General features: G+C 39.6%; 2 protein-coding genes across 2 annotated transcripts; both read right to left on the bottom strand.

Moving 5' to 3' along the window:
* Positions 1–1,226: 1,226 nt before the first annotated feature.
* LOC115588696 (olfactory receptor 2AT4-like) lies at positions 1,227–2,159 on the bottom strand. The gene has a single exon (XM_030429453.1). The coding sequence runs from the start codon at positions 2,157–2,159 to the stop codon at positions 1,227–1,229; it is 933 nt and encodes a 310-aa protein (XP_030285313.1).
* A 7,664-nt stretch (positions 2,160–9,823) lies between these two features.
* Positions 9,824–10,756, bottom strand: LOC115588728 (olfactory receptor 142-like). The gene has a single exon (XM_030429500.1). It carries the CDS (start codon positions 10,754–10,756, stop codon positions 9,824–9,826), a length of 933 nt encoding a protein of 310 aa, XP_030285360.1.
* Positions 10,757–12,293: the final 1,537 nt, after the last annotated feature.

Raw genomic sequence — 12,293 nt, 5'->3', positions numbered from 1 at the left:
TAAAAAATAAGTTCTTGATGGAGAAAATGTCTTGAAAATGCAATTGCTACATACGTGATGTCATACTACACTGACTGAGGTCAAATAGCTACTTGTCCCTCGCAAAAAGTCAGCTTCCTCGTCAGTTGATGATCCGTGTGACAATAAAGACTTGGAAGTAAAGGAGCAGAATTGATTTTGTAGGATGAGCATGAAAAATGACAATTTAAGATCAAACAGTTAAGTTCTGATAAAGTTCTGTTTGGATGCTCATCTCACAGAATAGTGTACTTGGGTAAGTAACAGAGGTTATGGTTATCATAAGATTTATAGTGTTTGCATTTACCAGCTGTATGTTTCACTTGCAGCAGTACGAGTTAAAAGCTGTGAGGGCTAACATGTTCTATGACAAATTGCCCTGAATACAAGTGTAAAACTGACCTTGCCTTCAACAGCAAGTTGGTCCAAGGGCCTTATAAAGTACTTCAACACATTCTCCTTTTTCATACAGTACATACTTATTTTTTTCTTAAGCTCTGGGTCTAGGGGAGCTGTTCTCATAATTTTTTAAAAATCTACACCCAACATTACTACTTTTTAGTGTTAAAGCTCCAATGTGTAGGATTTATCGGGATCTGTTGGCAGAACTCTCATTTTTATGTTTTCCCTTGTTTGTAATCACTTATATTTCAGTGCCATCTGCAATCTCAACACCAGATGCCACTAAATCCTTCACATTGGATCTTGAAATTATCACTTGCAGGACATTGACAAGTGTGCTACAGAAGGAGTATGATACACATTTCATGTTTTTATTGCATCTATTTTATATCTTACTACAAGAAAACAAACACTTACTTGACCGCACAGTTTGTATAAATAATGTGTTTTCGTGAACGTGAATGTGAACAATGCAAATTAAGAGCACAACAACACGTTATCATCATCACTTTAAAAATGAAAACAAATATCAAACCATGCACATGATTTAGCAATCATACATCTTAAAAAAAAGAAAAGACAACATTCACACACATGAACACAAATTTGAGTTTAACAAATTGAAAACTTTAGGTTAACTAGATGTGGTTCAAGGATTACTGAGCTCACAATTGCTAAATGTACAAAACCGCCTGAGAATTTTATATGTAACCTCAGTACAACAGCCAACATCTGGATAAGCAGTGCATTTAATGGATAAACATAAGACATATGACTTTAAGTTTCCTTAATATATGTGACAAAAGTCATTTAGTTTTGAAAGTAAGAACAAGCAGAATTCGGTTCCGAATTTTGGTCAATTTGAAACCATAAATGAATGGATTAATTAAGGGAGGCGTGACAAGAATTTCTATTGCAACAAAGTTTTGAAAGGTTTGTGGGAAATCTTTTGAACCAAATCGTATAATAATTACATTAACAAGCAGACTTACAAGGAAAGTGAACAAGGACATTAAATGTGGCACACATGTTTGCATGAACTTTGCCCTGTTCTCTATAGAATTTACACATGTTTTAATGACATACATGTAGGATAGAACTATGAATATACCATGAAATAAATAAATGATTATCGTAATGTATGACGCTATGTTATCAACAGCAGTTTCAGCTGGGAAACAAGCAAGTTTAACAATCGCCCAATTCACACAAAAAGATCTGGTGATATATGGGCTGCATAACTTTAATCTAGATGTTAGAAACATATTTGCAGCTACAATCAAAAAAGGTGTTAGCCAAGAGAAACACACTAACATAATGAGTCTTTGCTTTGACATGACAGAGTGGTACTCCAGTGGTCGACATATAGCCACATATCTGTCATATGACATGACAGAAAGAATAGAAAGATCAGCGCAGACAAAAGAATTAATTACTTGAGCCTGAACAAGACATCCAGAATAAGAGATAACATGAACAGGAGAAAGAAGATCCCAGAGAAACTTGGGGTAGAAACCTGTTGTCCCATAAAGTGCATTCATGCAACAAGAACATACTAAAATATACATTGGTTCATGCAGGCTATTATCCAAGATGATGGTCACAAACACAGAAATATTTACCAGCAAAATTACACAGTAACACAGTAAAGTGAGAAAGAAGAGAGTAAATCTGTAGTTATTTGTTTCATTTAAACCTGAAAGAAAAAACATTGTTATTTGAGAAACATTATTCATCATGGTTAAAAAATGTGTTGTTCCTGTAAAGAGTAACTCTGTCTATAACAGTGTCTGCTCTCTCTCCTCAGTTAATATCTTGTCTGACTACATCGACACACCTGCTTAGAAATCAAATCAACCAAACAACTAATCTTCTTATATTCAGGCTGATGCAATCTCTTGTAAATGCAGCACATGACAATAACAATATAGACCGTTAGGGCACATGGCACTACCATTAAATGTATCATTTTCGTCACATGGAAAATTATGTCTTTGGCACACTGTAGGCTATTTATGCTAATAAGGCTTTGACAATAAACTAGCTGTTCTCTCTCCTCACGTTTTAATATCTTGTCTGACATACATAGACACACATGCTTAGAAATCAAACAAGCCATTCAATCCTCTTATTATCAGGATGATGCAATCTACTGTACACGCAGGACATTAAAATAACAATTTAGAACTTCATGGAATATGGAGAGCCACATTTATTAACTTCCAGTAAATGTATAATTTTCATCACATGGAAAATGATTTCTTCGGCAAACTGCAGACTAGTTATGCTAAAAAGGCATTGACAATAAACTAGCTCCTCACTCAGGTGTCACAAAGATGTTTTAGAGTGGCCTCTCTAAATTTTGCCCTCATTAGTCTTATACATGTCTCCAACTGTGCACTGCAGAATTTCACATTTAAACGAGGAAACACAGAAACATGCAAGGACCAACAGAATGCTGACAAAAACATAGAGTAAAATATATTCATTTGGACAGAGGGCCAACACCTTCTGGACAGTACATGAAAAACAAATAGTGTGACTAAATCGTTCAACCGAAAAAGAAAACATGCATTGTAATATGTTGCTGTGGTGACGTCGTATTTAAAGGTCATATCTGTAAAGGAAAACATATTTCTAAGTCTCACTCTTAATCAATTAAAAGATTACTTTTTGGGATGGCGGCCGACCCATACTACAATCCTACAACGTCAGCTTTTGACAAGTTCTTTTGAAATCCTCCTGGACTGGTTAGCCTCCATTGGAATCACTGACATTCTCACTCAACTTTCTTAAACTCAACAGTGACCAAACTAAGGTCCTCCTCATTGGTACCAGATCCACCTTAGCAACACTCAACACATTTTCCATGTCCATCAACAATTCCACAGTTCCTCTTTCACCTCAGATAAGGAACCTGGGTGTCATCCGGGACAGCACTCTATCCTTTGAAGCCCACATCATTAATGTTACTCGGTCTGCATACCTCCATCTACGCAATATCACCCGTCTCCATCCCTCACTTACACCAACCTGCACTTCTATCCTTGTAAACAACCTGATTATATCCCATCTGGACTATTTCAATTCTCTCTGCTTTGTTCTTCCTCAGAAATCTTTTCATAACTCCAACTGGTCCAGAATGAAGCCGCTTTTATTATCACCAGAACTCCCTCTTTTGAACAAATCAGTCCTGCCCTTCAGCAACTTCATTGGCTCCCTATCAGATCCCACCTTCTACTCCTCACTTTCAAGATCCTTCACAAGCTGACACCATCATATCTCTCTGAACTTATTCACATCTACACACTTTCCCGCACTCTCCGATCCTCCTCTGCCATCAAGCTCTTTGCCCTCACACTAACTATGTAATCACATTCTTGTCTATTTACTGAAATATTGGACTATGTAGTCACACTCTATTTATTTATCATTGCAAAATTGCACTAACTTCCACATCAATATTGTTGTAGCTCTGTTTTCTACAGAATACTGGATCTAAACTGAGACCATGGTGAACCTCAAAATGCTATTGTGGATTCCACTTTCCACCATGCTTCTTTTCCTTCATCGCCACTGCTAACCGACTGAGATACTCACTGGATGAACTGTACCGGCTTCGGTCAAACTACGAACCTCCAAAAGCTCTTCAGCTCCATCTAGAACATTCTTCTCCGGCGACCAAGGTACATTCACCGTGGATCTCGCCGTAACCACAGTTGTGGTGGTGGCGTCGCTGGGACAGTCTACATCTGGTCTGCAGGTTCATGGCATCCGAGTAGCTCCGACAGGCGTGTACACCACAGTGTGCCAACTCCATTAGCTAAATCAACTGTATATACAAACGCGACCTGTCATAAGTTCGCCCTCTACAACATCCGATCCATCACCAAAAAAGTTTCTCTGGTCAATGACTTCATCACAGATCACAAGCTGGACTACTTATGTCTCACGGAAACCTGGCAGCAATAGAATTATTTCCTACATCTGAATTCCGCAGTCCCACTTTGGTTTGTTTACATATGCATATCCCGTTCTACGGGCAGAGGAGGTGGCCTCGAGCTGATCTATCGTGAGAGTATAAAACTAACTTTACTCTCTGTACCTGATGAGTCCTACTTTGAACTACTGGCTGTTAAGCTCTGTGGACCTACACCTATCCTTAGTGCAACGTCTCCTAATATCATCCTTATGGGGGATTTTGTTCATTTTGATAACACTGACAATACGTGCACTAAGGATTTCAAAGCAATGTTAGACTGCCTCGATCTAACACTACATATCAGCTTTACAACCCACACCAAGAGCCACATCCTGGACTTATTTTGTTGTTCCAGCATCGCACCATTTAAGATTACCCCTGCTGATCCACCCATTTCTGACCATAAAGCTGTGTTATTCAACACCAACGTTCCCAGGGTTCTCCCCAGACTGTGGAATACCCACCATTACTGCTGTTATGTACAGACCGCCCAAACCATCAAATGTTTTTATCTCTGAACTCTCAGTTTTAACGGCACTGTGCCGCTATACTGCTAGCTCAGCGCCACTATACTCACTTTCAAATGAAGAGTGTTTATTTCCTATTTTTCCTGATGATTTTGCTTAAATCTATAGGGCCCTATGATTTCTGCGATCACGGAATCGCAGACGAATTCGCAGAATTGGCCAATTAAAACGGAATCTATTGTTTAACGCAGTATATCACGGAATTTGACATAATTTCACTGAAATGCTGTTTTCGTGTGGAAGAGGAACGTATGTCTGGGGAAAACTGCACGGGAGGAAGCAAAACTGGGTGGCACAACAAGCCCCCTCCACAGACTGAACTCCCCCGCCAAAACAATGTAAGCATGGCGAAGGGGCTGCCCACAGCTCTGTCTTCGTCTGCGAAAAAACTGAGAAACTCGACATTAACCCCTCAGTACAGAGCCAAGCAGTTCATGAAAGACTTGTATGTGTCAGGTGAACTGTTGTTTTGCAATTAAAGGTGTAATGCGTGAGAGTTAGCCACCTGTCCGATTCATAATATCGGCATATAATACCAGAGTGACTGTTAACTGCTGCTAACAGTAGCTGTTGTTAGCTAGTTAGCCCCATTAGCCACAGCCCTCTTAGCTGACTCTGCCTGGGCTGGGAGCTCAGAGGACAGGGGGAGGGCTGGTGTTTTCACTGCTAGCTGGTTAGTATGCTAAGTTGACATGACGTTGCGAGTATAATTTCTCATTTTGTTGGTCATCTTTGCTAATTTTTTTAATATTTACAACTTAAATTTTCAAAACAATTTTGGTATGCAAACATTTACTGGATCTGCCTGAGAGCTTACCATGTTTTTATTCAATGAAACCCAAATGAAACCCATAAAAACACAAAATATACTACTGTATGAAGACATGATGAAGTAAAAATGTTTTTGACACTTTAATGTACTGTACAGTACAGTACATTAAAGTACCCCCCTCTGGACCACCCCCCCGGCATTGCGCATCGCTGACAGTGAAATTTGTAAACAGCACCATTATACTAAAAATTTCTGGGGAGAACCCTGCTTCCGCTCAGTAAACCAAGGGTGCATCGTACCATATCATACCGTAACATCGGACATGTGAATCCAGAAGATCTCAGCAGTCTAATTACATCAAACACTGTTCCTGCTTCCACCTCCTCACTCGTGGATCAAATGGACTACTATAATGACAGTCTATAATCTGCACTGGATACCATAGCCCCTCTGGAAACACGGATTGTCTCATTCACCCATACTGCTCCATGGTACACACCTGAACTATGTCAGCTCAAGGCTTTAGGCAGGGTTCGAATTACACAGTGGCTTTCGGGGAAGAGCTATTTTCCGATCCTCCCGCTTTTATTTCCGCGTCATAACGCTTTTGGTGCGTTTTCGGCCTCATCTGCAGGTATTACACGCAAAGTTGGAAGTTCCCCACTGTTTAAAAAAAAGTCTCCCGACTACTCCTGCCTTGCACTGACCGGGGTTGGAGAAACAGTCAGTCTTGAAGTGGTTAGCACACACAAACAGTTTTTGCTAACTGTAGCTGTGACGTTGCATTCAAAAATGAATAAATCCATGCCGCTCTCCTGTCCTCTGTGGCTGGGACAAGATGGAGTGTTGTGTGCTCGTCTTTACAGCCAAAAACAGATCACTTCGAGTTGGGCACCGACATGGTGCTTTCATAACATAATGGCGGATCTCCGAGAAGGTAACGCTGTAGATGGTGGGTGGAGACACCTTAGGTATGCGGTGAAGGGAGAAGGTAGTGTGTGGGAATATGCAAATGATTGGTCGATGACGTTGGCAACTGAAGCCAAATTTGACTTGCTCATCTGGAAACTGCAGGGAGACACTGTCAGAAACCTGTATCTCACTCAAAAAAGCACGGATGGTCTTTTTTCAAAGTTTCTAGGCGTGTGGCAGTAATGTAGACCCAAAATAACACCCCAAATACCAGAAAAAGTCAGTATTTCATAATATGGGACCTTTAAAACAATAGGTTTACGTCAAAATGCAAGAGTCAGACACTGTCAGTGTTAGGGCAAATAGCGTTGTCCATGGTCCTACATCATGCATATCATGAGAAAAAACAGAATAGATCAGTTGCATCGTATTTAGGGAAGAGACTCACATAAAGATCATAAAAAGAATACATCAATAGTAAATGGAATTAGGGCCAGTCCTCACAAAAGCACAGGTCAAGCAGAGTAATTCCATGATTCTTACCTTAAATCAGAAGAGACCACAGAGGCCTGGGGTCTTCTGTCTTTGGTTTCCGTCCTGTAACCCAGGATGTTGAGGGTCGGTAAGCGGCTTTGAGAAAAGATGATACAAAAGGCAGAGGGTAAAATTGCTCCAAAGGGGGTCCATTCAGATCCACGAAGAGAAGCGAGGAGAGGCAAATAGGTGTTTTTTGATGACTGGTTATAGAAGGCATACAGTTTTGAGATAAAAAACTCATATTGGTTACACCCAGCTACTTCCTTAAGTGAGTCTTTGACAGCTAACTCAAGTCGGTGAGCTAGACAGTGTATAGACTGAACTTTGGGGAAATCTTGTTTGAATTTATTGACCAGTCCGCCGACTTTGCATGAGAGTACCGCTGCTCCATCCGTTGCAATGCAGATGAGATTTTTTCCCAGAAACTCGTCATCCAGTCCCGCTTGTCTCAAACTTTTCCTCAAATTTCTGTATATTGATTCGGCATCCGTGCCTTCTGAAAGCTCAACAATATCCAAAAAAACATTGTCACCTTCCCCTGATCCTGTCATGTCACACCGCACGTAAATGATCATGAAAGCCTGGCCATGAACTGTGCTCTCATGTATCGTGATACTGATTCGTGACCCCAGTTCTTTTACTTTTAAAACAAATTTAGCTCTCATTTCAATGGCGATGTGTCCAATTATTTCAGCACAAGCATGGTCCGATTTATGCACTTTACGTTTTTGAAGGGACATTACAGCAGAACTTTCTGTAGGCAATTTTTTCCTTGACATCTATATAGGCAGATCTGAAAGACTTAGCTGTTTCCTGCATTAAATTAGCATTTACTTCAAGTACCTTGTTTGGGAGCACATCCTTTTCCCTCATCTCCGAAAACTCAACCGCTCTTTTGTGTGCTAAACTGTCTTGATGCTTGTAAATCTTTTTCTGCAGGTTATTCTGTGACTCGCTGCTGACCTCTCCATTCATCCATTCCTCTGACAGATGTACTCCAGTTGCCCTTTTGGCCAGCAACAGGCTTTTTGCCTCTATGCATACTGTACATCCTAACTTCAGATTTTTGGAGAAGAACCATGTATTCCTGTTTCTCCACTCACACCATTGCTTTGTTGTCCAGTTGAAAGGTGTTGCATGATTGCCTAGTTCGCTGCAGGTCGCGGCGGTGGTGTCTGGCGGCGAAGTCTCTCTCTCCTCGGTGCTGTCACTAGCAGCAACTGTTAGCGGCGGCGGTAACACCAGCAAGCTAGCTGTAGCTGCTGTGCTGTTGTATCACTCCTCTTTGTTTGTTTTGTAAATCCAATTGACCGAGGTTTGGTTGCTTCCTTTTTGACATTCTTACTAGTCTCCACAGAGTGTTACAAAAAAACCGAATAAAGTATGTTTTGAAGTTAACATTCAAATACCGCGCCAACTCAGTGAGAAGTTCAAGTGGTGACGTAAACGTAGTGATTTGCAGCGCTGCCACGCATGGATGTTCACAGCAGGAATAGACACAGCATTGTATTTATAAGTGGAGACAGATGTTTGAAAATAGTAATGTAATGAGCGTATAAACACACAACATTGACACATTTTTACTATTATTATTTATTTCAGGAACCTAAATGTACAGAAAATCAAAATCAAAATGTGACACAAAAATGAACAGTGTTTTAGAGCTCCCCCTAAATGTCTCAAAGTAGGCTTACAGGGGAGCTCATGTCCTTTTCAGGGGAGCTGAGCTCCCCTTAGCTCCCTCTGTAATTTGAACCATGGCTTTAGGTCGGCGCCTTGAGAGGCTCTGCACCAAGACTGGACTTGTTGTTCATAAACAAATGTATTCTCATCATATACTTCACTACACAAATGCTCTCTCAACAGCTAAATCCTCCTATTATGCAGATATCATCCACACAGGTAAAGGGAATACCAGATTCTCTTCTCCACAGTAAAACTCGCACCACCTGAAACCAGCATAAACAATAACCTTTCCAATGAACAATGCTCTGCTTTGTTTTTTTAAGTTTTTCAACTCCTAGCAGTACGAGTGAAAAGCTGTGAGGGCTTACATGTTCTATGACAAAGGGCCCTGAATACAAGTGTAAAACTGACCTTGCCTTTAACAGCAAGTTGGTCCAAGGGACTAATAAAGTACTTCAACACATTCTCCTTTTTCATACAGTACATACTTATTTCTTTTGTTAAGCTCTGGGTCTTAGTTCCACAGGTTTGGTGGTCATTTGTTGTTTAAAGGGGAGCTGTTCTCATCATTTTTTTTTTTAATCTCCACCAACATTACTTTTACTTTTCAGTGTTAAAACTCCAATATGTTTTCAGAACATGAATGTGAACAATGCAAATTAAGAGCACAACAACACGTTATCATCATCACTTTAAAAGTAACAACAAATATCAAACCATGCATACGATTCAGCAATCCTAAATCTTAAAAAAGGAAAAAGAACATTCACTCACACACAAACACAACTTTGATATTAACAAAATGAAAACTTTAGGTTAACTAGATGTTCTACAAGGATTACTAAGCTCACAATTGCTAAATGTGCAAAACCGACTGAGGATTTTATATGTAACCTCAGTACAGCCAACATCTGGATAAGCAGTGCATTTAATGAAAGAACATAAGGCATATTACTTTAAGTTTCCTTTATATATATGTGACAAAAGTCATTTAGTTTTGAAAGTAAGAACAACCAAAAATCGGTCCCGAATTTTGGTCAATTTGAAACCATAAATTAATGGATTTAATAAGGGAGGTATGACAAGATATTCTATTGCAACAAAGTTCTTAAAGGCTTGAGAGAGATCTTTTGAACCAAATCGCATGAACATGACTTCAGAAAGTACATTTACAAGAAAAATGAGTAAGGAGGTTAAATGTGGCACACATGTTTGCATCAACTTTGCCCTGTTTTCAATAGAATTTGCACATATTTTAATGAGATACATGTAAGACAGAACTATGAATAAAACGTGAAAGAAGTAAAAGATTATTGATATGTATACAACTATAGTGCTTACAGCAGTTTCAGCTGGGAAACAAGCAAGATCTACAATCATCCAATTCATACAGTAAATTTTGGCAATATATTGGCCGCATAACTTTAATCTAGATGTTAGAAACACATGAATACCTGCAATACAAAAAGGTGTCATCCAAGAGTAACACACTAACACAATGAGTCTTCGCTTTGACATGACAGAGTGGTACTCCAGTGGTCGACATATAGCCACATATCTATCATATGCCATGACAGAAAGAATGGACACTTCACTGAAACCAAATGAGGCAATTACTTGAACCTGAACAAGGCATCCAGAATAAGAGATAACCTGAACAGGAGAAAGCAGATCCCAGAGAAACTTAGGGAAGAAACCTGCTGTCCCATAAAGTAAATTCATGCAAAAATGAGATAGTAAAATGTACATTGGTTCATGCAGGTTTTTACCCATGATGATGGTCACAATAACAGAAATATTAAACAGTAAAATCACACAGTAACACAGTAAAGTGAGAAAGAAGAGAGTAAATCGGTGGTTATTTGTTTCATTTAAACCTGAAAGAAAAAACATTGTTATTTGAGAAACATTATCCATCATGGTTAGAAAACGTGTTGTTCCTGTGAAGGGTAACTCTGTCACTAACAGTGTCTGCTCTCTCTCCTCACTTCTTAACACCTTGTCTGACTACATCGACACACACACTTAGAAATCAATCAGCCAATCAGTTCTCTTATTTTCAGGATGTTGCAATCTATTGTAAATTTAGTGCATGAAAATAACAATGTAGAACTTTATGGCATTTACAAAGCATGAATGCTCCAACAATGTTGAAATGTAAATGTTTCATCACTTGGAAAAGGATTTCTTTGGTACACTGTAGGCTATTTATGCTATAAAGGCATTGACAATAAACTAGATAAAAGCATGTGTCCTATCATGCACTGAGGAAATCCTAATTCAAAACAGGAAATACAGAAACATGCTATATTCTTTTGTATTTTTCCTATTCTATATCCCAATTATTCTATTGATATCCCTTTGTATTCTAACTTTGGGTGCCCGCCAGGGTGGGAATTTCAAGGTGGCCATGGCCATACAGTTAAACTCTCAGATGCTACCTTCTCTGTAACCACCATAGCAAGACTGCTGTACTAAGCCAATATTGCCCTATTTTAAACCAAAAAGACCCTCCCCTTGGCATATCCACTTTTAAAGAATTACTCGATTAATGATATTAAATGGGCAGAGGAAACATCTACAGGCTGTGTAAAACATGAGTGTGTTTTACACACTCATTTTACCCTGTTATCTAACATTTCCCTATAATCAAAGCAAGTGATTTGGCCACACAATCACCCTGAAAATGATAAAACATTTTTATTCATGGTCACACGAACCAAGAGATGCGGGTCCCACTCTTTTTAACGCGGAACTGGTTTTGCCACCGTTTTGCCTGCATGGCCGAGGAGCGTTTCATCCATTTGTGAGATTGTGTGAGTGTATGTATCAAAATAGTAGGACAAACAATTGTGCTCCCTTGATCACTCTACTAAACAGTTGAGGGAATGGATTATGGATGTCTTTAACTCTGACGTAAACGGGTCGGAGAGCCGTGTGGCGGGTGGGTGTGTGTGTTTGTGTGCGCATGTGTGTGTACAGCCTGCAGCCAGCGACACCACGGAACAATACGCATTGTGTCTGCCCACAGTTAGTGACGGAGCTGCTTCTTCACACCTTTGCAAAAAGTCAGCATCCTTTTCAGTTGATGATCCATGTAATTATGAAGACTTGGAAATAAAAGAGCACCAATGTTTTTGTTTTGCCTTTTAAATACATATAGATGCAGCATTGAACACAGTACACCATAATCAATAACTATTTAATAATGTTTGTGTAGTGATCACCTTTGGTTGGCACACTCACTGCTGCCATTTTTGAATTCTAGGTATATGATTCAGCAGAATCAGAATCATCACCTCTGAATTCATGTTCTCGCGTGACTTCGCCAAGTCATCTCGGCGTTTCCTGTCTCTCCAACTAGATTTCCCAAGTCACGCCCACCAATTTTGTAGTTGGCGAACGTGACTTCCTCATCCACGTTAATGATATCATTATCATCATTGTCATTATCATT

This window comes from Sparus aurata, chromosome 9 (assembly GCF_900880675.1).
Source record: "Sparus aurata chromosome 9, fSpaAur1.1, whole genome shotgun sequence".
NCBI classification, from domain to species: Eukaryota; Metazoa; Chordata; class Actinopteri; order Spariformes; family Sparidae; genus Sparus; species Sparus aurata.
Note: the sequence above shows the minus strand (reverse complement) of the source record. Positions and strands in the feature narration are given on the sequence as shown.